The sequence below is a fragment of the Amblyraja radiata genome, chromosome 5, assembly GCF_010909765.2.
Source record: "Amblyraja radiata isolate CabotCenter1 chromosome 5, sAmbRad1.1.pri, whole genome shotgun sequence".
Classification (NCBI taxonomy): domain Eukaryota; kingdom Metazoa; phylum Chordata; class Chondrichthyes; order Rajiformes; family Rajidae; genus Amblyraja; species Amblyraja radiata.
This window is the reverse complement of record NC_045960.1, coordinates 47,787,789-47,815,744: the sequence shown is the minus strand read 5'-3', so window position 1 is coordinate 47,815,744 and position 27,956 is coordinate 47,787,789. Positions and strand designations below refer to the sequence as shown.

The window sequence follows — 27,956 nt, the reverse complement described above, 5'->3', positions numbered from 1 at the left end:
CTGCAAGTAAAAATATTCTCGTAACAAACTTAGTCTTTATTTGTATTCATACTTCCTATACTTGAAGCTTTTGTTGTCCCAGTGAAGCTGCAAGACTAGAATATGATTATTGATGTAATGGCAGTATAAAAGCTTTTATTAGATGAATTAATTACTTTTTAAAACTACTTGTTTATTATTACATTGTTTTGTGCTTGTGGAATCAGTTTTTATGGAGATATTACTGTGCTTTGGATTTGACCAATATAATATTTAGTTTCATAAACATTGTATTTGTTTATACACATATTAGTTTATAATAATATGTGGCACACCCAGAATTAGACAGATAGGACATCCACTGAAGGCCAGTCGACAGATTAGCAATGTTTTTTTCCCCCATATTAAATTTTTCAGAATGCCATGCTTATTGATCATATTTTATTCAACATTTTTATAGAAGGCTGTATCAAATAATGATTTAAATTATAGTCAGGCTCTGCAGTTACCTTGTTCACTACAGAGAAAGAGGCACAGTATTATGACTCCTGTTACTGCCATTATAGGAAAGGTTGGAATTTCTAAAGGAATTCCTTTGATCTCCAGTCATTTAGTTTGTTTACACTGGGTTTCTGCTGCTGCTGCAGGGGGTATGGGAAGAAATGCCTCAAGAATTCCACTCCAAATACAATGCAATAATGTGACCATAAAATCCTATAAACAATTATACTAGATTTTTGGATCAGCCATAAATCAAACCGTAAAAGAACAAGATCTCAACAGGTTTTTGCAACTTGGATGTTCTGTGTAGATCTACTCATTTGTTTTAAAATTCAATAATTCCTAATACATCTTTAATTACAGAGGAAATCTTTTACTGGCTACGCAGCAGGAAATGCTCTCTAAATACTGATATAAGATGTAGTGAAAAAATGATAAATGAGATATAAATACAAATAATTTAATTTGTTTACACTATAAATCGTGAGATTTATATAATGTTGAAAATGTTAATGCTGCTGCAAAATTATTATATTTGTGACTGTAGAAGTTGTGTTCGCCACCAGAGGGCCCCACAGGATTCGATATTTTTCCATCTTAATAGAATAAACAGCACCAGCTGTGAGAAAAATGCTAACTTTAATTAATACAACAATTGCGTGGAATATTGAATGAAAAATATTGCATTGCCTATGTGACCCAAACACATGTTGGTTTCTATTTCAGTTAGTGACTAGAACAATGTAATTGTACCCCAGTTTCCAGATCATTTTGGTCTGCTCCGGCAGTGGAACTCTGTGTCAATATTTATTGTACAATTTGATGAGGGAAGATAGCCACTGTTTTCATTCCAGCTTTCCTAGCATTTAGTTTTGTGGAATTGTGGAATGTTGGGCCACCACACAAGTAACATTTTCAAAAACTTAGCCCACGGGGCTAAAAGCTAGTATTAATTTGAAATAAAGCTGAATTGTTAATAAAGGTATCAGTAATGTTTGTGTATCTGAATGCATTGGCTCACTGGGTTTAAAGGTCATTGTTCCCAATAAATCCTTAATTAACTTTAATTGCTTTTGTAACTGAAATCTGTAAGCTGAAATTTACTTTGCACAGGAATGCTGTCACATTTGAAATGTTTCCAAAGTCTTGTTTTCATTTGGGAATCATGTCACTTTGCAAGATTCTCTAAAAGGTATGTGTCCAGAAAATTGGGCCACTTGAAACTGTTTTTAATATCTAGATTGTAGATAAAATGTGTGGCATCTTTTTTTTGGTGTTTGCCTATTTCCTGTTAACACATTTCCATTTTCGAGCTGTTCATAATGATTTAGAAGAGTGGACGGGGTTTGGAGGAATGTCATTAACTGAGTGATACAAAGGGGTGAATGGCAGTTTGTGTTGTGAGATAGTTGCAGAGTGGCTTCAGTTGGATGTAGACCAGATAAATTAATCAGCTAAGACAGTTGACGGAATGTAATGTGGGAACAAATGTGAGGTCATCCAGTTTGGGGAGAAAAAATATAGAAAAGCAGAGTTTTTTAAAGGGTAGGGGATCAAAAGATGTTGGATTCGGAGGCATCAAAATGTCTTTGCATATGAATCATTGAACGTTCACTTGCAGCTTCAACAAGCAATTAGGAAACCAAAGCATATGTTGGACTTTATTGTAAGTGCATTTGAGTACAAGGTTGGAGTTGTCCTATTGCAATTACATAAGACCTTGGTGTGACAATATCTGGAATATTACATCTTGTTCTGGTCTCTATACCTAAGAAATTATGTATTTGTGATAGATCAAGTGCTATTAGGATTCAGCAGGTTTATTCCTGGTATAGTGGCTCCTCAGATTAAGGAGACTGGGTCTGTGTTGTTCAGAGGACTGAGGAAGTTCTTTTTAAAATCTTGCAAAGTTTGACCTTCAAATTTGGGATGCTGTGGCATCCAGAGGTAGGAGTCACCATCTCAAAACAACAGCAACCCTTTCACACAGAATGGACTAGATATTTGGGATCTGCTGCCTGAGGGGTTAGAGGGGTTGCTTGCTGCTGAAAACTGAGATTAATAGATATTGAAGGAATTAAGGCATATGGTGTTAGTGCAGCAAAGTGGTGGAGATAAAGGATTAGCCATAATCACCGAATGGGAGAGCAGGTGTAGGTGCTGAATGGACTACCCATGCTTCAATTTGCTGTGCATAGTAAGTGGGTGTAAATCAATATTTTTGAAATTCTGCCAATGCAAATTGAAGCAGATGCTTCCTGAGTTATGCACCCTAACAATGCTTCCATTTATTTGCCATACATGGTAAATGGGTCTGACTCATTATATAAAATGGCCTGAATGTTTCTTTTTGTAGACAGGTTATCTCCTAACTTTTTTTTCTAAAATTAAAAACAAATATTGTCCATGTGCTGTTGTAACATACCATTGCCGGTTTTTCACTCCTCAATCCTTTTCCACAATTTGCCCATTTCTCCATCTCCCTCATCTGCATGGCACAGAGAAATCATCTTAAAAATGTGGGTCAGCTTGTGAGTGACGTGACAGCTGAGAACCCCGGCAGGCAACACCAGATGTGTAATGAGCAGGCTGGCTTTTAACACTTTCAAGCCAAGCAGACTCAACAATTCTGATTATTTAAAACAAAACAAATCCCAATTTCAGGAGATTTGATCGTGATTATTTTAATTCCTTCGATATGTCTTTTTATGATTAGAAATACAGCACGGAAACAAGCCCTTCGGCCCATTGAATCCGCGCCGACCTGTGATCCCCGCAAACTAATACTATCCTAACACACTAGGGACACAAAATTCACAATTTTAACCAAGCCAATTCGCCTACAAACCCTGTATGTCTTTAGAGTGTGGGAGGAAACCAGAGCTCCTGGAGAAAACCCACTCAGGTCATAGGGAAATTGTACAAACTCCATTCAGACAGCACCGTAGTTAGGATCGAACCCGGGACTCTAGCACCGTAAGGCAGCAACTCTAGTGCTGCGCCTGAATGCCACCTCTAGACTCATTGATCAGAAGAATAAGGTGGCATACTTGCTATTTAAAATTAAAAAAGTAGACACTGTCAGATAACCAGCTCAAGTCATTGTAACGGTCAAATGAGTAGTACTGATCTATCACTGACACAATAATGGAGCTCCATTGGACAATTGGCTGGGAATGGCATAATTACCCTAATGGTGTACTGTGTAGTTATATAAAGATAATTGCTTTTATTATGCCGAGGGGAAACGTGGGCATTATATTGATGTTGACCCACTCTGAGCAATAATTGATGTGGTTAGTTTGACCCACTGCTGTTCTTACATATGTACATTACAACATGACACACTCATCACTGGTCGTGATCACTTAGATTTTTGCACTTCCAAGACTGAAGAAGCAAACAGAACATTTATTGGTTCCAAATGGATTTAACTTCTGTGAAGTAAAATAAAGTGAAATAAGTACATGGACAATCAGAAAACTGATGGGATGAAAGTAACAAAGTAATCGCAAAAAAATTAACTGAGGCAAATTACCACCCTGCCCTCAAAATGATACGAGAATGTTATTTGTCTCAGTTTTTCTTAATTCTTGCATCTGGCTGACAGAAGCAGAGCTGGTAAGCACTAGGCATCTGGGTCTGGGCAAGAGTTGATGCTGACTCCTCCATTGACCATTGCTGCTTTGGTGAAAACGACAGGGGTTCCATTGACGTTGAAGTTTCTCATGCAGCCAGTGAATGACCGGTGTATGCTCAGCTTTGGGCTAAGCAGAGACCCTACAAAAACAATGGAAAATTATTCTTCAAGCTGCTACAGTGCAAAATTAATAATTATAACACGGAGCCAATAATGTCAATTTAAGATTTCCTGGATCTTTACCCTCACCAGGTTATTGACTTGAAATATTAATTCTACTTCTGTTCCCTCAGATGCTGCTCGACTTATAGATGCTGTCTGTCTAGTGTTCTCTGCTTTTATTTCAGATTTACCGCATCTGTACTTTTTTTTTGATATTGATTAAAAATAAATGTAATGAATCATTAACTTGAGCTAAGCGTTCTCAGATCAGGAAAATAATGGATATTTCCAACAACAGATTTCTTTTGCCTTGCCCCAGTTGTACATTTCATTGCTGCTACTCCAGTCAAGTGCACAGAGAGCTTACCTAAACCCCACAAATGCACCTGCATTAATTGCACATCCTGTACAAACACCAGGATAATGTAAAGAGGTCCTGTCAGCAGCTGACAACCTTTTACTGAGCACTTTATAGAAAATATTCCCAGCAGGCAAAGGTTGGGTATGTCTGTCTCAATAATCCTTTGATATTTTCCAGATTAAGAATTGCATATGAAAGACAATCGTTACATGTCTGAATATCTTTCACTATACCTCAGTTTTATACTCCCCCGTGGTCCATCCTGTGATGCGAATTTGAAAATTGGCAAATGTAATGTAGCATCACTAAGGGTGTTAGCTTTGAGCTAAAACAATACAATTTCTCAAGTAATTCTAGCTTGAAATAATACATTTGCAACATTTTCCACTGATACACAGAAAGGGTTTAAGCACTGTTACTACCTGGCACTCCTCCAACAAATACTAGCTCCTTGGTGTCGAAAGAATGTGATGTCAGTGGCCCCACAACATGATTTACTTCAGAATCCACATCCAGCTGCACAACGTTTGAATCTCTGATGACTAAATGAACAGAAAGAGAAATCACTAATAAATGTTTATTGTTCGCCATCTGACATTGCTTACAAATGGACAATATATCAGGTTCAGTTCTGAGTAAAATATGAAATGATGATAATGTTTTGTGGAATGTCATCATTTAAATGTATGGATTGTGTGACGGGGATAGATTACGTACTGCATTTTCAACTCTGGGACATGAGTTTAGAACAGGCTCATGACTACTGATTACTTCAGTTGGTTTCAACCCAGTTTCCACCATTCTGGGGAAACACAGCACATTATTGTTAAATGTCAACGATTGGCCATTTCACTCAGAGAAAAACAGAACATTGTCAGGTATCACATTGGCATCACATTATTTTACTAGTTCAGAGACTTGTGGATATTTGTGACATTTCAAGTACAGGCAAGTTTATTTTTTCCTGGTTTGAAGTTTGATAAAGATCTTTATGAATACTTGCTTCATTGATAGATAAATCTGATTTTCACCAATTGTGTGAGCACATCTAGATATATGAAAATTAAGGGAAGCATACATCATCTATTGAATCATTGGATCAATAATAGGTACCAATGCATAGCAACCAAACGAAGTAATGTTGACCCATTAATCAATGTACACATTCTTGGAGTCATAGAGTGATACATTGTGGAAACAGACCTTTAGGCCTAACCTGCCCACACTGGCCAACATGTCCCAGCTACATAGTCCCACCTGCCTGTGCCTGGTCCATATCCCTCCAAACATGTCCTATCCATGTACCTGTCCAACTGTTTCTTAATTGTTGGGATAGTCCCAGCATCAACTACCTCCTCTGGCAGCTTGTTCCATACACCCAACACCTTTTGTGTGCAAAAGTTACCCATCAGATTCCTATTAAATCTTTTCCCATTCACTTTGAACCTATGTCCTCTGGTCCTCGATTCCCCTACTCTGGGCAAGATTCTGTGCATCTTCCCGATCTATTCCTCTCATGATTTTATACACCTCTATAAGATCACCCATCATCCTCCTACGCTCCATGGAATAGAGACCCAGCCTACTCAACTTCTCCCTATAGCTCAGACCCTGTAGTACTGGCAACATCCTTGTAAATCTTCTCTGAACCCTTTCAAGCTTGACAATATCTTTCCTATAACATGGTGCCCAGAACTGAACATCTAAATGTGATCTCACCAACATCTTATACAACTGCATCATGATCTCCCAACTTCTATACTCAATGTTCTGACTGAGGAAGGCCAATGTGCCAAAACCCTTTTTGACCACCTTATCTACCTGCGACTTGACTTTCAAGGAACCATTCATCTGCACTCCTAGATCCCTCTGCTCTACAACACTCCCCAGAGGCCTACCATTTAATGTGTAGGTCCTACCCTTGTAGACGTCCCAAAATGCAACACCTCTCATTTCTCTGTATTAAATTCCATCAACCATTCCCTAGGCCACCTAGCCAATCGATCAAGATCCTGCTGCAATCTTTCACAACCATCGTAACTATCTGCAAAACCACCCACTTTGTATCATCAGCAAACTTGCTAAACTTCCAAATCATTGATGTAGATGATAAACAGCAACGGGCCCAGCACTGAACCCTGAGGCACACCACTAGTTACAGGCCTCCAGTCTGAGAAGCAACCTTCCACCATCACCCTCTGCTTCCTTCCATGAAGCCAATTTGCTATCCATTCAGCTATCTCTTCTTGGATCCCATGCAGAACCTTGTCGAATGCCTTGCTGAAATCCATGTATACATGAATTCTTCTTAGATATGGAAACAGCAATCCATGTGTGTGGGTTGTTAAGTAAGGCATATTAAGGGAACTTTATTTATTTGATTCCTGGAAAAGCTTGTCCCCAGGTATGGATACTTTTATATAATAAATCCACTATTTTACTGAAGAATCAGCGCACTTTGCATGGAAAAACACACAAAAACTTAACACAAAGACAAAATAGTTCTTGAATAGATTTGATTAAATAAGGTGAAATTTAATTATGAAATAAAAGCAAGTTGTCAATAAATTAATTTAATGACTGCCAAAACGGTGAAAATCATTCTGTCCCTGATTCTGATTATTACACTAACTTACTTGAGCCTAATGATAGAAGTTATTATGATAGAAGTTATTATGGAAAGGTCTTTGAGTTAATGGCTCAGTGGAATATTTGTGAATATTAATGGGGTATCTTTACCTGCTATTCTGTGCCATCGGCCATCACAGAGACTTTGCTTTGGAATTACTGAAGTTTCAAACTCTGCAGTTCCATTACTGACTTTTAATGTGATCTGCGCAGACACAAAAAATTAGAATAGAAACTTGTCAGTTACGTGATGTTTTATAATTGCTGTGCCTTCTCCATTACTGCTATGTAACATTTCCAGTCAGACTTGTCTACTCTGCATCCAACTGATCCAATCTTTACTCCCTTACCTGTCCATACTCCATGAAGACATTTAGGTACTTGTGGTTGGAACCATGAACATATATCAGGATTCCGGAATGATTTCGAGCGCGGATTTCAAAAACAATCTCAAACTGTAATCCTAAATTGAATGAATCTGAAAATCAAAGATAATTGATTTATTACATAGTTATAAATTGCATATCTACATGTTATGCAAGCAGTTCTGTTTTATGCTTCATATTGTTTTTATCAGCTTCATATAGGGTTATGGTCATCTGCAGTGAGATATAACGCCTGTACTACCACAGCATTTAAGAAACATTTAGACAGGTACATGGATAGGATTGGTTGATAGAGATATGGGCCAAACGCAGGCAGGTGGGACTAATGTAGATGGGGCATGTTGGTCGGCACGGGCAAGTAGGGCCAAAAGGCCTTTTTCTGGACTGTGTGACTATGACTCTACAGTCATATCAAGGTATAACATATAAATAGATAATCGCTTCACTGTGAGTGGATATTTAAATTTTATAATTTCCTGATTAGATCATTTTCTTAAGCAGGGTCACAGTAAGAGACAGAAGAGACTATAGTCACGGTTATAGCATCTTCAAAGTGCTGGAGGAACTCAGTGAGATAAGCTGCATCTGAGGATCAAAATAGTCAGAACACCTTTCGGATCAGGACTCTTATTCAGACTTCGCAGGGGGTCATTGGGTCACATGAGTGTTCATTTACGCGGTGAATGGAAGTTTTCAACAAGTTGTAAATGAACAATTTCCAAGTTGTAATGTGAAATCTTTGGACTCTAGCCCTCATGCAGACTAATTTGCAAAGGATTGGGGAAAGTCAGCATGTGTGATAGGATTTGTTATTTGCAAGCGATCAGTGAGAGATATTTGTCTGAATGCAGCACGGGTGGAGTGATGGGTGATGGGGAGGAGCTGATCTACTAATCAAGGGCATGGGGTTTGATATGTTTAATCTGAAGAGAGTAGTCATAGAGTGATACAGTGTGGAAAGTGGCCCAACATGCCCACACCGGCCATCATGTCCCAGCTACACTAGTCCCACCTGCCTGAGTTTGGTCCATATCCCTCCAAACCTGTCCTATCCATGTACCTGTCTAACTGTTTCTTAAACGTTGGGATAGACCCAACCTCAACTACCTCATCTGGCAGCTTGTTCCATACACCCACCACACTTTGTGTGAAAAAGTTACGCCTCAGATTCCTATTCAATCTATTCCCCTTCATCTTAAACCTATGGTCCTCGATTCACCTATGGGCAAGAGACTCTGTGCATCTACCCGATCTATTCCTCTCATGATTTTATACGCTGGAGAAGTGTATGCCTGTGTGCAGAACCAGTGGGAGTATAATAAATTCTCCAGGATGTTATTATTTTAACCTGTTATACTTCCCTAGAATGACAGAGGTTCAGTGACAAAAGTGGTACAAATTTCAGAAACAGGTGCAAGGCAGAGCAAAATACCTCTTACTATTGCTGGTGTTTGTTCTGCAAGACCACAAATCCAGTTTCTGGAGAAGGCAGTTGGTATTTCTATCTATGATCTCCACATTGTTTCCTGGTGAAGAGATTTGAGTACTATACCCGGGAGCAGAATCTGGGAGAACTTATATAAAGTTAGATGATCATAAATTAGCCATTTGAAAACCCAGGGACCTCCTATACTTTGAAATGTCCATTACCCTGTTAGATGTCCCTTTGTAGCTGATGCATAAAGTGATGTGTCTGCCCTACTTACCCAATAACACATATCCTCCTTCTGCAGAGAAATATGTTCCAGATTCAGTTGGACCTTCAAAACAAGGTGTAACACCAAATGTATAGGCAGCTGGTGGAAGAGATTTTCCATCTAGCTGTAAGTTCTGAAGGCAGCCATTAAAGCTTTGGATTGATTTGTCCTGACGGCAAAAGAAGATATTTTAATTAATGAATTAAGATGTTATGAAATTATTCTTATGATCACCAAACATTCATATTAACATAGACATGTTGTATTCTGTGACACTCTACCTTGGAAGTGTTTAGTGGTGGAGTTTCTTGATAAAGTTTTCTATTCAAATATAATTCAGCATTTTCTCTGATGCCTGTATGTCGTAACCAGTGGGAGTATAATCAATTCTCGAGGATGTTATTGGCTTTGACCTGTTATACTCCCCTGGAATGATCGAGGTTCAGTGACAAAAGTGATGGCGAATTTCAGAAACAGGTGCAAGGCAGAGCAAAATACCTCCTACTATGGTGGTGTTTGTTTTTTCATACAATAGTGCCAGACCACAAATCCTCATCGTTAAATCACGATAAATGCATGGAAAATCTGAATATTCCTAACCCACAACACAAGGTTGATGTCATCTTTTGACAATCCTCCAGCTCCCAGGCAATGAACGTGGCAGACTTCTCCATTCAACATTCCCCAATCCTCCTTCCCCAATCACAGAAATGGGAAATAACCTGTTGACAAGTGTTAAAGAAAAGTGTAGGTAGGACATGGCTGGTGTGGGCTAGTTGGGCCGAAGGGCATGTTTCCACGCTGTAAGACTCTATGACTCTAGAGGGCAGTAGAGGAGCAATAAATAGAAATACCATATGGAAGAAAATTGCTGGCATAGACATGATCTACCAGTCCTTTGTTATTCTGAGAGACTTAGCTTGATAAACATTATGTGCTTCAGTTTTGGGAGTTTCCAAGCGCTTTGCAGTCAATCATTGAGCACGATTCCCCATTGATTTTCTTTTTTCCAGGAATATAGCAATACCTCAGCATTGACTTAGCTTTAAACAAGATGGCGGTCACCTTGGCAATTGTGATACCAAAAATACAGGTTTTAATGAGAAAATGCATTGATGTAAAACAGAAAATTGGTCTCAATAATATCAGTGACATTTTGAAATTTATGAAAGTCCATTGGACAAGATGTTTGATGCAAAGTTGCCATTTATTTTCTGTTGCCAAACTACAAATTAATAATACTAAATGTTTAACATAGCTCCATCTGTTTTAAAGACCCTTTGACTTTCAAAGCACACAGAAGACAGATATATTTTCAGATCTTCCTAAAACAAAACCAAAATGTACATGAAATAAATGTATCCAATGGCACCACAATTCATAGTCATCATGCAATTAGATTACAGGTGCAACTCACCTGAATGCTTTTGGCAGCTTCTCTGAGAGGGACACCACCTATGTAGAATGGTTCACCTATTTGCCATGGAGTAAGAGGAGCATGGAGACTATTCTTCAGAGCTTGTTGACCATCTATTATCAAGCGTCCTGTGTTATTTTCATGTGTAAGGGAGACCTGAATACCAAATTAATCATGTTGTTAAGTTAATCATAATGATTGAATTATATTACATGAAACATGGTGATTTTTCATCTAATATCAATGTTATAATATATTGAGGTTGAAAATCTACAGTGGGTAGTGGGAATGCTGCACAACATAAAAGCCTAGATCAACCAACGCAATCTCTGCTGCTGACCCTGTCAATTGTCCCTTTATTAGTGTGCTGATGGTGTTCATAAAAGATTCACTCTGGGGAAGAAGCCACATTCAGTAGTGAAAGTAGATATCTAATCGAGTTCCATGTTCCATAGACACAATGCCAATGTGCCCTAACATTGTTCTTTTTATCAGAACACAAAAGTAAATAGATAAATATTCATTTTCTTGAGACATCTATGCCTCAATGTTTGGCACAGGCACCAAGTGAGATCCAATTATCTTCTTGATAAAAATTAATCCATTTCAAATGCCTTTGGGATCTGATCAGTAATATACTTGTAGAATTTAACCTTCCAATTTGCAGTTCCTTTGACTCTTTTAGCCATGATACCATTGCCCAAAAGGCATTCAGGATATGCCTGGGGACTGCAGTATTAAATATGGACAAACCTGTGGCCCATCAAAGAGTATATGTTTTGAATATCGATATTAAGATGAAAGAACAGCACAATATATGTAGATATGGATTACAGCCATATTTTATTTTTAATGTCATTTATATCATTTGAGAAGCCCGAGTAGATGAAATAGTATTTCATGGCTGGCCAACAGGAAAATTGAAGAGGAGATCATGCAGTACAAAGATTTGTTTGGTACCTTGATAAATCAGCAATGCACTAACAGCGATACATGGAAGAATTGTGAGAGTACTGTCTATTTTATATTCTGACCAAATTTGAGAGACTAATGCTGCAGACATTTCCAAATCTATTCGTGAATTGCTTTAAATTACACTATGTAAGTTAAAAAGATTCAAGTTCCTTTTTCAACTCTACAAAGTAATTGCTAATGTATTACTCCACGGGACTTAGTTTCTATAATGGGCATGGATAATTACGCTAGTTTAGGGACAAATGTCTGTGGTATTTTCATTGCTAACTATTAGTTATCACAATCAACGACATGATATTGTCACAATTAGGAACAGAGGCATGTTGACCAATATTGTTTAAGAAGAATATTTGCGGCATAATACTGCCAGAATTAGGAAGGATAAAAGCAAGAGTTGTAATTTCCCAACTACTTTCATAACCACATGTCAAAATGCTTTACAGGTGACAAAATACTTATGAAATGTGGACTATGTTCTACATCAAACACATTTTACACAAAATGTTTACAAATTGCAATTAAATAATGGTAAAACAAATTCTAGGTAATAAAGATATCAGTCCTTATGTTGCCACCAATAGGTGAATGAGCCTGGCCTGTATGGAACAGGGATTATGTGAGTGAGTACAGATATATACTTAGTTTTGTAGAAGTACTGATTCGTACAAAACATAGGCACAAAGTGCTGGAGTAACCCAACAGGTCTGGCACCAACTCTGGATGGGTGACTTTTTGTGACAAACTCTTCTTCAGACTGCAATCTGAAGAAGGGTCCCGACCTGTAACATCTATTCCCCACATGTACTGATCCTAAATACTGTACTGTAATGCCGTCTTTCTTAATCAAGTAGTTAGTTTGCAGGGATACCATAACAGATTGCAACATACATGCAGGAATATACAAACATCACGCAAATGGACACAAATGTGCATTTACATTTTATTTAGAAGTTAATAGAAAGCATATTTTAGGATATTGCTGTTTGACTTACATTGTGCCAGAGACCATCATTATATTTTTCTAGGCTCTTTATTTTCATTTTCTTATGCCCATTGCTGAACGTGTAAACAAAATAACCACGAGAGACGAAAAGTTTCATGAATTGGTCTTCATCTTTATTCGCCACATAAAATATAAGTCCATGAGAAGACTGAGTTCTCACATTGACAGAGAAATGAGATCTGCAAGCACAAATTCATTACAACTTTCCACTCTGATGAATTAATAGTAACATGAACCTTTATTCGAACAGAAGTTGCTTCAATGCAATCATTACGGTCAACTATCTGTGGTGTTCTACACTGGCATTACTACAATGGCAAAGCTTAGAAGGCCTACATTTTAAGCTGCACCGAAGTTGCAAGGATGTTCCAATTCAGCTACTCAGTAACAGCAGCATAAAGTGTTGACTGGTGGGCAAGTGTGGGAAATGGAGAAATAACCCCTTTATTTTGTAATACTTCCATTTCTGTTCTTTGTAGAAACATTGCAGAAAAGTTACATCAGAGGCTTACCAAAAAGCAACACCCGGGTAGCCTTGTCTGAATTCATGAAAATATGCATTTAATTATTTCATTGTCCTCCCATTGAAAGGAATCAGAAAAATATTGAAGGCTAGTGACACTTAAATTCCCTCCAGGACCAGAGGCCCAACCATTCGCATGATACCATAAGAAATCTAAATTGCATGTTTTTTGTCCGAATGATGTATTGTCAGGAGCAGATGACACTCAATAATACAGACATATTGCAATATCATTTACTTACCTATGATTGAAAAAAATAGAGATGCCATAAATCTCCTGTCGGCTGTTGGGAATTCCTCCGTAGTGATGTGCATTGTGGATTGTTTTGATATTGTTTGTTTGATGGCAGTGCACATCTTCATGCAGGCTATTTCCTCTTGTTTTTGCTTCATGGGCCATTGGATGGGCTACTAATCCCGATCCGAACTTTGTCAAGAGAACAAAAGTAACATGTAATTGGAAAAGAACTGCAAAATAATGGTGGTTGTTGTTTCCAAAAAATAAATAATGTGTTAATGTTTCAAGATTTTCCACACAAAAATACTGTATCCCATTTCCCAAGCAAACTGTGGTAATACACATACATGGAGCTTTTCCTTCAAAGTTCATTCCATTGAAGTAAATAGAATGAATTTCAGTGCTAAAGCTCAACATGATAATATTGCAACTAATGTGTTGAGGGATACCCTTCATGGATGAATCTTTAGCCATGCCTGTAAATTGACAATCAGAAAAGGAAACTGAAGATGCTGAAAATCTGAAATTCAAACTGAAAAATGCTGGAAATACTCAGCAGCTGAGATAGCATCCGTGGACAGCAAAACAGTTAGTATTTCAGTTGAAGATCCTTTGTTGGAACACTTTAATCGATTTTATTACTATCAACAACTAATAGTTGCAAAAACAATTTTGTGAAGCACTGCTCTTGACATGGAGCTCACGAGGTTGTTAAACTGATTCTGTTGCTTATGTTCCCTTTTGATGAATTGCCAAACCATGAGCTTTAACTGGCTTTTTAGTTTGTAATATTCATCCTGATCCTATTTAATCTATTGTGAAATAGGATTATCCAGTTAATGATTTATGCATTTATATGATATTCATTGTGCGAATAAGTGATCTAATGGCTTCAGAGGCCAAAAACAAACATGTACTCTAAAGATAGTCACAACATTTTGGAGGAACTCAGTGGGACAGGTAGCACCTCTGGAGAGAAGGAATTGGTGATGTTGCACATTGAGGGTCTGAAGAAGGGTCTCAACCCAAAACATCACCCATTCCTACTCTCCAGAGACGCTGCCTGTCCAGCTGAGTTAGTCCAGCATTTTATGTCTATCTTCAGTATAAACAAGCATCTACAGCTCCTTCCTCCACATGTAGGAATAAAGCTTTGATAATTCGATAATTTTGAAATCTTCATCATTTCTCATCTGCTTTGTTAGTTAATGTTTGTCTTTCTCCAATCACACTGATTGGGGCATGGTCCCCACCCCTCTAACTCTCTGGGGCTCCAGTTCCTGGGTTCCCTTTCAACTCATTGACATCTCAGTTCCTGCATTCCATTTCACTCACTGAAGCCCCAATTCTAATGTTCCTTTGTGTTCAGGGAGGTCCAAATTCTACTCACCAGAGCCCTGGATATGGTGCTCCATCTCCACATATGGGGCCCCAGTTCCTGAGCTCTATTTAAATTTGCCTTATTATAAATGATGCCTAGTTATACATTGTGGACATCTATGTGGAAAATGAGGAAACTGAAAAAAAGTTAACAATAAAGGTATACAATACTGACATGAACAATTTTAAATCCATAACTAAACAGGATTTGTCAAGTTCTATTTCATCCATCATCATACTGGAACTTAGAACTGTATCACTGAAGCAATGTGCAAAGCTAGCTCGGACGCCTTGAAGGTAAATATTGCTAACAAATTCAAAGCTGTTAATGCTTTGATATATCCATGTAGAAACTGATTACCTTTCTATCGCGTTCTCTCTTGGCTTTTGCAAAGTTCCTTTCAGGTTTATCATAAATTGCTGCTGGCATAGTCTTGACTGGGCAGCCCTGTAGAGAGGCTTGTACTTTCTCTGTGTATGTCTGGAAATCTTCCACCTCAATATCTTTATCAAGCCTGGTTAATTCATAGAAGGGACAAATCTGTATCAGTTTCCAATATGCTTAGTAATCACAAAATTGATAAGACTCCATTCAAAATATTATGGACTCCTAATGGACATAATTTCACAAATAATAATCTGGCATCATGTTATGAGAGGAATAAAAACTCTGTCCATTAAGAATAGCACAAGGTCGTGAGATGATTTTTTCCCCTTTACAGTATATCTAGTAACACCTTTTGCTGTTGCTTACATGTGTTGTAATAATCCTTGATATTTTCCATTTCATACATTTTTATGTAACTAGATAGTTTTTGGTTCTCTAGAGGTCTATTAAGTTTATTCATTTGTGTTCTAACATGACATGTGTTCATTTACCAAGATATGCTAGTTCCCTCTAGAGATTTTACCTTATAGGGATAGATTTCATTTTTTATACTGGAGATCTTTTGAAGCAATTTTCACTGAAATATCCTTTATCTTTAAAAAAAATAATTTTACAGCTTCTGACTTTAGCACCCATACTTCACAATATAGTAAAGCTTGAGTCAAGCTTGCATACACATTTATTACAATATGCCAACATATGACAGGTCATGATGTTGATAGGACAGAATAAAGACACCGGAGAAGAAATTATGCATCTCTGATTGTGCTTCTCTTTCGCATCAGATCATCGACATTGAAGTACAGATTGGATTTCCTGTTGTGTAGCAAGTCTGCAGAGAATACGTCAGTGCAATTTGAAATTACATAGCTATAATGACCATTGTTTTAGCTCTGGATTCTTTTAACTGAAGTGGTTTGGACAGATGTGAAAATATGCAAGGCCACACCCTAGAGTAAAATGTAGCTGCTGAGGCTTCATTTAGACAATTGCCCTGTTTCAATTTGCTGGTGAAAAGTCTCTTTGATACAGAACCTCGAAGATTTGTAAAACCTGGCAAGTGGCTTCAAAGGAACCAAACATCTTAAAATAGTTAAGAGCCAAAAACAATAATGAACATGTGCATATAACTAAGATCAGTATTAAAACAGTCTTATGTATAAAATGTATTCACTTATTCTTCCAAACTCATTTAGAATAAAAGTTATATGACCATAAGCATTAAAGGACTGCGCAATGGCACAGCTAGTAGAACTACACTCACAGCTCATGTACTAGGGTACCACCATGGTCTTTGATGAAGTGAAGTTTGCACATTTTCCCTGCAACCATGTGGCTTCCTCCAGGAGCTCTGGTTTGCATCCACAATATGCCAATATGTGATGGGTCATGATGTCATGATGTTGACAGTACAGAATGGAGTCACAAGAGAAGAGACAGGAGTATTGAACACTGATTGTGCATCTCTTTCCATCAAATCATCGACATTGATGTGTAACTTTGTTGGTGGCGACTCTTTGCATACTTTGTGTATGGTATGCAAAACAAAATATTTCACCGTGACATGTCACATGTGATACCAAAGTATTATTCATTCATTCATATCCCAAAGAAATGTAGATTAGTTGGATAATTGTGTAGGAAGAAACTGCAGATGTTGGTTTAAACCAAAGATAGACACAAAAAGCTGGAGTAACTCAGCAGTACAGGCAGCATCACTGGAGAGAAGGAATGGCTGATGTTTTGGATCGAAGAAGGGTCTCGACCTACAATGTCACCCATTCCTTCTCTCCAGAGATGCTGCCTGTCCCGCAGAGTTTCTCCAACTTTTTGTGTCTATCTTTAGTTGGATAATTGATTACTGTACATTTCCCCATTTATGGGTTGGTGGTATAATGTAGGGAGAGTTGATGTGTATAGATCACAGGGATAATTAGTGGATAAATTAGAGCTTTCTTTTAGCCAGCATGGTCTTGATGCACCAAATGGTTCAAGGAAATATATGGAAAGAGATATCCATATGCCTACCATTTTGTTACACATACATATAGATTAAATGCAAAACATCCTACCTGCTCAGGTAGGCATTGTTGATGCAACCTGTGAAGTTGGCATGCTGATTGTACAGTGAACCTCCAAAGTAGAACTTTGCATTGGTTTGGCCTGTTTCTTTTGTGGGGCAAACTTCTGTTGTTGTGTCTTTATCATCCACTATTAGCTGACAACTGTAGAAAAGTGGAAAGGAAGTACATAAAATAAATCACTTCATATATGGGAGAATTCAGGGTTACTCATTTATTGCAAAAGTAGCAACAACTACAAACTGGAGACCAATGAGGCTCAATAATATATTAGCAGAAAGGGGTGACACGCAGAAGAAAATATTTGCAGAGATTTTAAAATATTTTTTTCTATTTCTTTGGCCAATTACTCATTAAAATATCGTCAAGAGCCAAATTCAGTTTTCTGACAGCCAAAAATTCTCCAAGGAAAATTGGTTGAAATCAACTCATCACGTTCTACAACACATACATGGGTGCTTGTGGAAATGGAGATCATGGGACAGCATACTTGACTTTCCCCTCGGTCTCTAGACTTACCATGGAGAATGGCAGCTGAGCACAAGTATTCTGGGGAGAAGAATTGTTGGAGGAAGATAGAGGATATAGGTTATAGGGTTATAAATGATAGGAGTAGAATTAGGTCATCCGGCCCATCCAGTCTACCCTACCATTCAATCATGGCTGATCTAACTCTCCCTCCTAACCCCATTCTCCTGCCTTCTCCCCATAACATATGTCACCCATACTAATCAAGAATCTATCTATCTATGCTTTAAAAATATCAACTGACTTGGCCTCCACAGCCGTCTGTGGCAAAGAATTCCACAGATTCACCACCCTCTGACTAAATAAATGTCTCCTCACCTCCTTCCTAAAAGAACATCCCTTAATTCTGAAGGATTAAGGAAAGGGAAAATAGCCCTTCTGCTCTAACGCCATCTGAACTATTTATATTTCACAATATTATCTTTCCAGAAGTTCGCATTTATAGTATTAATTTAAGAAGTGGAGCCAAGGCAAGTAATTACTGTTAATTCTTAATTACTGTTCAGGCAAAGTTGATCCAACTTTGGATCACTTAAAATGGAGACTCTTACCAGTGATGTTGTGAGAACGCCATCAAATAAAGTTTAAAGCTACAACCTGATGAAGTATTCAGGGTCTTTAGGAAGTAATTGGAGAGAATATCATTACATGGTTATTTGTCAGTGTAGGTCACATCAAGGCAGTTGTCACAGTTTGGGGACTCATTGCCACTTGTGACGGGATAATGGGTTCTCTGAGGACCATAAAAGGACCACTCCTTCAGGATCTATCTCGCTGCTTTTGTATCGTTTGGATGTGGACGTTTCAGATGAAACAGGCAATAGACAGGTATTGTGAAATTAACTGAGAAGATGCAAATAAAACTGAATTTAGCAGCAACAGCAATGAGGGCAGGGAAGATGTCCATTTGGGGACATCAGGGAAGAGAATCACCATCCGGGTAAAGAAATGGATAAAGGCATCAACGATTCATTCTTCCAGCTTGATCCTAATGTGAGCCCCTTGATCCTCTGAAACAGCAATCAACTTTTGAGCTTATAATTTGTTATACTTCATTGTCACTGAGGAAACCTCTCCAATTCTTTATAAGACGTACCTAACAATTGTTATCAATTGTCTCATTTGAACCCTCTTGCTTTTTGTAGGCTGAATGAGCATGAGGTCATAGGTTAAGAGTTGGAGAAACATGGGACTGCCATCTAGTTGCGTTTATTAAAGTCTACATCTTTAATTTCCTGAGGGTAATCCTTTGAATTGTTAAGGGAATACAGTTAAATTTGTTGTGTTCAGTAAATGGGAATGGTCAAAAGGAAAGATTTTAATAATGTAACTATTTTCTCCTTCTCTCGTGGATACCATTGTTGAAAGTCACAATCATCAAATTAATGCATGAATGATGGACTTAAATATTCATCCAGAGCTGTAAGTTTCACAGAATGGTTCCATGACAGCTTGTTCCACATTCTGAAACAGCAATCAACTTTTGAGCTTATAATGATGTTTGAACTAAGCCTTTGTCAAATATCAATGAGCATGTTTGTTTTATTTATTCAATTTTCAGTATATGATCTTCCATGGGACAGCCAATATTCGGTGCCTGCCCCTTACCACATTTAAGAAGTGGGAGAGTCAGCTTCTTGGACTGCTTCCATCCTTCTGGTGAAAGCATAACCACCACTAAGCTGTTGGGGAAAGAGTTTCAGGAATTAATTGCAATGAAGGAATGACAATTTATTGCCAATACAGGATGGTGTGTGGTTTACCAGGGAACCTGCAAGTAGTTGCATTCCTTGGTTCCTGCTACCTCTATGCTTCATGGAAGTAGAAGTCATATCTTTGAGAGGAGATATTGGAGTCGCTGAGCAAGTTCAGGCAGTGCATTTTGTAAGTGCACAGTGGCTATGGTGTGACAGTGGTGGAGGGAATGAATGCTTTAGATGGTGGATGGGGCATCAATCAAGTGGTCAACTTTAATCTGGATAGTTGAATGTTTTAATTATTTCTGGAACTGTGTTAATTTAACCAAGTGGGGAACAGTCAATAACAATTCTGAATTGAGCCTTGAAAATAATGGGAACATTTTTGTTTCAGGGCATTGCCCAGAATATGGATACAAATTTAGATTGACATTTCCAAGCTAGCTGAATGAAAGTATGCCACTCATGGCATGATACCAGCTTCTGAACAACTCCTGCAGCCACAGTATTATATGGCTGGTCCACTTCAGTTTCTCATCAGCGGTGAGCCACCAGTAAGTTGATGTGGTGGATTTACTGATGGTAATGCCATTGAATGTCAAGGGGAGATGGTTAGACTTTCACTTGTTAGAGATGGTCATGTCTGACACATTTTTAGCATGAATGTTACTTGCCACAGCGCTTATGCCTGAAATTGATTGCTTCATTAGCTGAAAAGTCGTGAATGGAATAGATGATTTGCAAAATTGCTGGTGAGTATCCTCATTTCTGACCACTTCATGCTACCTCAGGAAAACAGGCAATGTAATTAAAGACATATCTCACCCCCATCATTCCTTTTTGTCATTGCTCGCATCCAGCAGAGGATACAGATATTTGAAAGTGCGCACCACCAAACTTCCCCTTTCTTATCAGACTTATGAACAGTCCTTTCATAAATTAGGGCACAGTATAAATTGCGGACATTGGACTTCTTCTCTGGAACTGTTTTGCTACAATATTGAGAACGATATTCTGCACTCTGTATCTTTCTATCACTCTATATTTTATATTTGAGTGTGGCTTGTTTGTATTCATGGATAGTATTATCTGATTTGATTGGATGGGACACAACATAAGGTTTTCAAGGTACCTCAGTACGGGTGACAATAGTAAACCTAAACCTACGTGTTATAATGGAACATCTAGAATTGAGACATCCTGGTGAAATTCAAATCATATCTTAGTGATGAGATATTTTTGTTAATAACATATTTTTGGACAGGTACATGGATAGGAAAGTTTAGAGGGTTCTGGGCCAAATGCGGGCAGGTGGCACCTGTGTAGATGGGGCACCTTGGATGGCATGGGCAAAATGGGCTGAAGGGCCTGTGTCCATGTTCTATGACCCTACCTATCGGCATGGATACATCTCTGACATGGTCAGTATTTATTACATATCCCTAATTTCCCTGGAGAACATAATGGTGGACCACCATCTTGATCTTCACTGGAAGAATTGCAATGGTTCAAAAGGATGCTATTTGGAACAGACAATGAAGGTCAGCGTAGCAGCACTGTTGACAACTCCTTTCATTACTTTGCAATGTACATCAATGCAGAATGTTACTTACCTTGATGGGGTGACAGTTGCTCTAACAAAATGATTGTGCCCATCATTATATTGCTTCATTGTAGATCGCATTGTTTTTTCTTTAATTTTGAAAATGACAGTACCATTGTCCAAAGCAAGGGAGAAGACATCAGCCTGAAAATAGATTTGTAAATCACACTGTGATACATGGTGGTCTCTCACTATGTGTGGTACCATTTTTATCAGGGTCTATATCTCAAGACAAAATATTCAATATTAAAAAAGGAACCAGAGCCTTTGTATCTGGATTAAAATCTCTCCCTTAACTGAATTTAACCATTTTTAACTTGAGCACTTTCATCTCTATCTTGCAATATATCAACCTATGATATTCAAAGCTTAGTTAATTCAGAACTATACCAGAATTATCTTTGTAACCTCAAATGCTTTAGACAATCTGAGTTTACAAGACAATTTCAGTCCTGAATGTACTAAGTTACGTTCAATTATCCTTGTAATATATAATAATAATTGTTAATTATAAAGCACTTCAACATTTGGTATTAATTTATAATCTATATTACTAAAAGCCTGTTCTTGACTGGTTTTGGCCATCTGTGCTGCGATTTCCGAGAGAACGCCGCCACCTACGGCCATCATTTTGGGCCACCTCACTCAGAGCCCCCTCCGCCGCATGTGTTCCGAGGATTTTTCCAGTCGATTAAAAATGACAGATATATTAATGATTTTACAAAATTCCCCATTCTCTCTGCTGCCCCCGCTGGTGGCAGGGGGGGATGGACTATAAAACCAGGAAGTGGTGTGCCTCAATTAGTCTGCAAGCTGGAGGAAGGCAGAGGGTCACGTTTCTCTGAGCTGTGAATAACACTGAACACATGTCCACACAACTGTGAGTAAGTACCCTTAATGTGGTTTGAAAATGAAAATATGGTTAAAGTAAAAAATAACTGCCTGCAAATGGTTGTTTGGCGGGTTTGGGTTGAAACCAAAAGGCACTCTCTCTCTCCCCCCCCCTCTCCTCACCCCCCCCTCCCCTCCCCCCCCCCTCCTCTCCCCCCCACCCTCTCCTCCCCCCCCCCCTCTCCTCTCCCCCCCACCCTCTCCTCTCCCCCCCCTCGCCCCCATCCCCCCCCCTCTCTTCCCCTCTCCCCCCCTCTTCCCCCCTCTTCCCCCCTCCCCTCTTCCCCCCCCTCCCCTCTTCCCCCCACCCTCTCCCCCCCCCCTCTCCTCTTCCCCCCCCCTCTCCTCGCCCCTCCCTCTCCTCGCTCCCCCTCTCCTCTCACTGCCTGCAAATGGTTGTTTGGGGGTTTGGGTTGAAATAAAAAGTCACTCTCTCCCCCCCCCCCTCTCCTCTCTCCCCCCCCCCCTCTCCTCTCTCCCCCCCCCCCCCTCTCCTCTCTCCCCCCCCCTCTCCTCTCCCCCCCTCTCCTCTCTCCCCCCCTCTCCTCTCTCCCCCCCCTCTCCTCTCTCCCCCCCCTCTCCTCTCTCCCCCCCTCTCCTCTCTCCCCCCCCCTCTCCTCTCTCCCCCCTCCTCTCTCCCCCCCTCTCCTCTCTCCCCCCCTCTCCTCTCTCCCCCCTCCTCTCTCCCCCCCTCTCCTCTCTCTCCCCCCCTCTCCTCTCTCCCCCCCTCTCCTCTCTCCCCCCCCTCTCCTCTCTCCCCCCCCTCTCCTCTCTCCCCCCCCCCTCTCCTCTCTCCCCCCCTCTCCTCTCTCCCCCCCTCTCCTCTCCTCTCTCCCCCCCCTCTCCTCTCTCCCCCCCTCTCCTCTCTCCCCCCCTCTCCTCTCTCCCCCCCCTCTCCTCTCTCCCCCCCTCTCCTCTCTCACCCCCCTCTCCTCTCCTCCCACCCCCTCCTCCTCTCCCCCCCCTCTCCTCTCTCCCCCCCTCTCCTCTCCCCCCCCCCTCCTCTCTCCCCCCCCCTCTCCTCTCTTCCCCCCCTCTCCTCTCGTCCCCCCCCTCTCTCTCTCTCTCCCCCCCCCTCTCCTCTCTCCCCCCCCTCTCCTCTCATCCCCCCCCTCTCCTCTCTCCCCCCCTCTTCTACTCTCCCCCCCCCCTCCTCTCTCCCCGCCCTCTCCTCTCTCCCCCCCCTCTCTTCTCTCCCCCCCCCTCTTCCCCCCCCCTCTTTCCCCCCCTCTCCTCTCCCGCTCTCGTCTCTCCCCCCGTCCTCTCTCCCCCCCTCTCCTCTCTCCCCCCCCCTCTCCTCTCTCCCCCCCCTCTCCTCTCTCTCGCCCCCTCTCCTCTCTCCCGCCCCTCGATCCTCTCTCCCTCCCCCTCTCCCCTCTCTCCCCCCTCTTCCCCCCCCCCCTCTCCTCCTCCCCCCTCTCCTCTCTCCCTCCTCCCTCTCTCCTCCTCCCCCTCCTCCTCTCTCCCCCCCCTCCTCCTCTCTCCCCCCCCTCTCCTCTCTCCTCCCCCCCCTCCTCTCTCTCCCTCCCCCCCCCCTCCTCCCTCCCCCCCCTCTCCTCTCTCCCCCCCTCTCCTCTCTCCGTCCCCCCCCCTCTCCTCTCTCCCCCCTCCTCCTCTCTCCCCCCCCTCTCCTCCCCCCCCTCCCCCTCTCCTCTCTCCCCCCCCGTCCTCTCTCCCCCCCCTCTCCTCTCTCTCCCCCCCCTCTCCTCTCTCCCCCCCCTCCCTCTCTCCCCCCCCCTCCTCTCTCCCTCCCTCTCCTCTCTCCCGCCCCTCTTCCTCTCCCTCCCCCCCTCCTCTCTCCCCCCTCTCCTCTCTCCCCCCCTCCTCTCTTCCCCCCTCCCCCTTCTCCCTCTCCTCTCTTCCTCCCCCCTCTCTCTCCTCTCCCCCCCCTCTCTCCTCTCCCCCCCCCTCTCCCTCTCCCCTCTCCTCTCCCCCCTCTCCTCTCCTCTCCCTCTCCTCTCTCCCCCCCCCTCATCCCCCCATCCCCCTCTCCCCCCCCCTCTCCTCTCCCCCCCCCTCTCCCCCCCTTCCCTCCCCCCCCTCTCCTCTCTCTCCCCCCCTCTCCTCCCCCCCCCTTCGCCTCTACTAACCTCTTTTTCTTCCCCCTCCTCCCCCCATCCCCTCCCCCACCGTCCCTCCCCTAAATCCCCCTCCCTCCCTCCCACAGCCCCTACCCCCTTTTCCCTCCACCCTCCCTGCTCCCCACCTCTCCCCTTCCCCTCTCCCCCCCCCTCACCTCTCCCCCCTCCCCTCACCTCTTCCCCCCTCTCTCCCCCTCACTCTCACCCTCTCCTCTCCCCTCCTCCTTTCCCCTATCACCCACCCTCCCTCTTCTCCTCCTCGCCACCCCCTGTCCCTCTGGCCCCTCTCTCTGTGTCTCTGTCTCTCTCTCTGTCTCTGCCCCTTCTCTCTCTGCCCTCACTCTCTACCCCCCCCCCCCCCTCTCTAGATGTGACTGCATGTTGGGGGCTATGCGTCAGTAAATAGGGTGGTTATGGGGTAAAAGGAGCAAATTAATAATATAAATATAATATCAAGTGGGGTAATTAGTGTGAGTGCGGGGGGGGGGGGGTAGTTAGTGTGTTGGGGGAACGTTGGGGGAACAGACCCAATGGGTCTGCACTTGGTCTAGTTTAATATAAATATGTTAGAGATTGCATTATAAACAAATACAGATTTCATGCTCCAGATTTCCTTTTAACAAAGAACTTCACTCAATTATACTGCAACGTATGGATATCACCAAGGAATAATAAAATAAATGTTAATGATATATTGCAAGTTGTGAAACTTAGTTCAATGTAGTCATGTTCAGCCATCTGGTACCCAGGAGAGTCAAGGTTGTGGAGAGCTGGGGTGGCAGCGTTAATGGTTGGAGATAATCTCTTGAGAAAATGAGGAGCAGGGGTTAAATATTCACCTGATACCCTTGATTAATATCCCTTTCAAGATCTATTCAGTTACCAACCCTTTATTACTTACAAAACGGAATAATTTATATTTTTAGAAGAAATTACGACATTAAGCAGTCTGCAGCATCACTGAGCAAGTCTTCTCAATCCAAAACTTGATTATCTTCAACAATCCCTTCCATCCTTGGCCTTTAACTTGGTGGTAATTCCTTGTGTGGTAACTAATCCCATAATTTTCTACAAAATGTTGGATACTAGTTTCAGTTAAAATTCCCACTGAAATTTCTGATTGATACTCACTCCGTTATTGTAATGGAAAAGCAGACCATTGGATTGAATGGTCCTGAAGTTGAAGCCTCCTTCGAAGTTTGAAAATGGCGTGATTTTTTCTGTGGAAGAGATGAATCCTTCGCCATTGAAATAGGCCATGCGAGATATCTGTGGTCAGAAGTGTGTACATTGAAAATAAGCAATCACGCCCAAAAACAATATGTGTTGCTATAGACAAAAAGACACAAAATGCTGGAGTAACTCAGCGGGTTAGGCAGCATCTCTGGAGAAAATAAATAGGTGCAGCAGCGTCTGAAGAAGGGTCACGGCCCAGAAACATCACCTATTCCTTTTCTCCTGACATGCTGCCTTACCTGCTGAGTTACTCAGCTTTGTGTTTATCTTCTGTGTTAACCAGCATCTGTAGTTCCTTCCTACACTTGCTATTGAAACGCTTCACCCATTCAACTGATCATACACGGGACAAATTTTCCTTTAGTCAGTGATTGCCCTGCATGCTATTCATCTATGGATTGAAGAAACTCATTGCTGGATATGTGCTTCTGCACTATTGTTTTCTTCATTTCTTTCAGCAAAGAAAGAATTATGTATTGTAAAATGACAATTAAAATTAAACTTTTGTTTTCCTTCTCTACCAGATGCACAGATCGTCAAAGTTTAAGTCAAACATTAAGGATATGTGTGGATAGCATACAAATCTGAAACAAAACACGTTTGGATCTTCCTGACCAACTACATCTAGCAGACGCATACAATAGTGCTATGAGTGTAAAGTGTTCCATGCTCTGCTTCATTCAAATTCAGATTAGTCTATTGTCATATACACCAGGACGCAATGACATTCCTAGGTCACATGAAGCTCATAGAGTAAACAGTAGACATAAGGCATTGTCAAATACAACAATAAATGCACTGATAAGTACAAAATGATCCAAGATTGCCATGCAATCTAAAGTAGTGCAATAAAGATATTAAAGTATAATGACAGAATAACCAAACAAAGAAGAATTAAGAGTAAGGGTATGTGGCGACAACTCTGGGAAGGGTGTGTGAAAGACATGGTTGGTTCAGGAGTCTGATAGTCATAGGAGGGGATTTGTTTGGAATATTTATTTTTAACAATCTTGAAATAGTAGTACTAAAATAGAAATTATCCTAACTATGGCTAAAGTACAATGAAAAAATCAATGCCGACAATTGAAATGACACCATTGATAGCTGCAGCATTAATGATAACTTTCTCTTAACATGTGGTTAAAAAGAGATAAGGGACATATCTAGATTGTAGCTATAGTACATTCAAAATAACTGTGGCAAAGATGGTTATAGATTTTGTCCTTGATCCGTTGAATGATGCACAACAAGCAAAACAATGCAGCCAAAGGTAAAAAAAAATGCAGTTTCCAAAGAAAAATAAAAATAAGCTGCAGGTGGCACTAGTGTAGATGGGGCATGTTGGTCATCGTGGGCAAGTTGAGCCAAAGGGCCTGTTTCCACTGTATTGCTGCAAGGCCCATCACAAAAAAAGCTTAAAATCTGAACTAAATGTACACAGTAGGCCTGGAAAGAGAATAGAGGTAACCCTTCATCAGAAAAGTAAAAGAGAAAACAAATTACGGAGAAGGTAAGGGAGTCATGGAGAGAGCAATGAAAATATCTTCTGTTCCAGGTGTGAATTATATATTGGCGAGACCTAGCGCAGGCTTGGTGATCGTTTCGCTGAACACCTCTGCTCAGTCCCCCTGTGAGACATGCCTAGCAGATCCGACTGTGTCAGTGGAGGGAGAAAAACCGAGTTAGTATTACGAATGGAGAACTTGCAGTAAGACTGGCCAGTTTGGACACAAACAGAAAGCAATTTACCTGAATTTAGTGAATTTGATTTGTTTTCAATTGTTGGCAACAAAGGAAAATTATATGATAGCTTATGCATATTTTTGATCAGTTTACTTTTCTGTCTGAAGTAAGCTGCACGTGGCAATTAATTTCACAAACCAAGATTTAAAATGCACCGTTTAGATTGATCAATAATGTCAAATGCACTTACAAGAGAATCTTCAGTGCAACCATTGCTGACTCCCAGTGTCCCCTCTTCCTCTAATATATTGAAGTCTCTCCTCTGGAACTGGAAACTCCTGAGACAACCCCGAAATCCTACATCCATGGCTATGTGTGATCTGAGCCTATCCAAAAAATAAAGGGAAGATGAAGTTATAAATTAATTGCAATGAATTTTGCTAATAACTATCACTACTTTCATGGTGAATTGCGAAGTTATTTGTTTATGTGCAAATATCTTAGGGACCTTGTCTTAGAGACTGAGGCACTTGCTCATTGAAATATGGAAGTACTGAACTTGCTCACGTGTAATAAACTTTGTTCCTCACTCAACATTGACTCCAGCATTGTTACAACAATTTATTGAAGTCCTTCAGCACATGTGCTGAGAAATGTTCTCACAGCTCCTGCACTGGAATAAATTTAGTGCAAATTCATCCACTTTAATGGAGCTTGTACAATTGTTAGGAAAAATGCAGTAGTAAAGAAAATTATATAGACATAGAAAAGTGTAGCACAGGAATAAGCCCTTTGGCCCACAATGTCTATGGCAAACATGATTCTTAGACCAACTCTTATCTGCCCCAAGTTAATCCAAACCCTTCCATTCCCTGCAC

At 40.9% G+C, this 27,956-nt stretch overlaps 1 protein-coding gene across 2 annotated transcripts in view; it reads right to left on the bottom strand.

Annotated features, from left to right (window-relative positions):
* Positions 1-3,848: 3,848 nt before the first annotated feature.
* Positions 3,849-27,956, bottom strand: part of lama4 (laminin subunit alpha 4) — a 122,630-nt gene continuing 98,522 nt past the window's right edge. For both annotated transcript variants that reach the window (XM_033021147.1, XM_033021148.1), the window contains 13 exons: positions 27,329-27,464; positions 25,291-25,428; positions 21,198-21,331; positions 17,351-17,503; positions 15,252-15,405; positions 13,515-13,699; positions 12,739-12,928; positions 10,772-10,927; positions 9,364-9,523; positions 7,622-7,749; positions 7,383-7,476; positions 5,066-5,185; positions 3,849-4,260 (listed from right to left, as the gene is read on the bottom strand). In XM_033021147.1, coding sequence (XP_032877038.1) covers positions 4,109-4,260; positions 5,066-5,185; positions 7,383-7,476; positions 7,622-7,749; positions 9,364-9,523; positions 10,772-10,927; positions 12,739-12,928; positions 13,515-13,699; positions 15,252-15,405; positions 17,351-17,503; positions 21,198-21,331; positions 25,291-25,428; positions 27,329-27,464 — 1,900 coding nt within the window. In that variant the 3' untranslated portion in view covers positions 3,849-4,108. The remainder of the gene's footprint in view (positions 4,261-5,065; positions 5,186-7,382; positions 7,477-7,621; positions 7,750-9,363; positions 9,524-10,771; positions 10,928-12,738; positions 12,929-13,514; positions 13,700-15,251; positions 15,406-17,350; positions 17,504-21,197; positions 21,332-25,290; positions 25,429-27,328; positions 27,465-27,956) is intronic.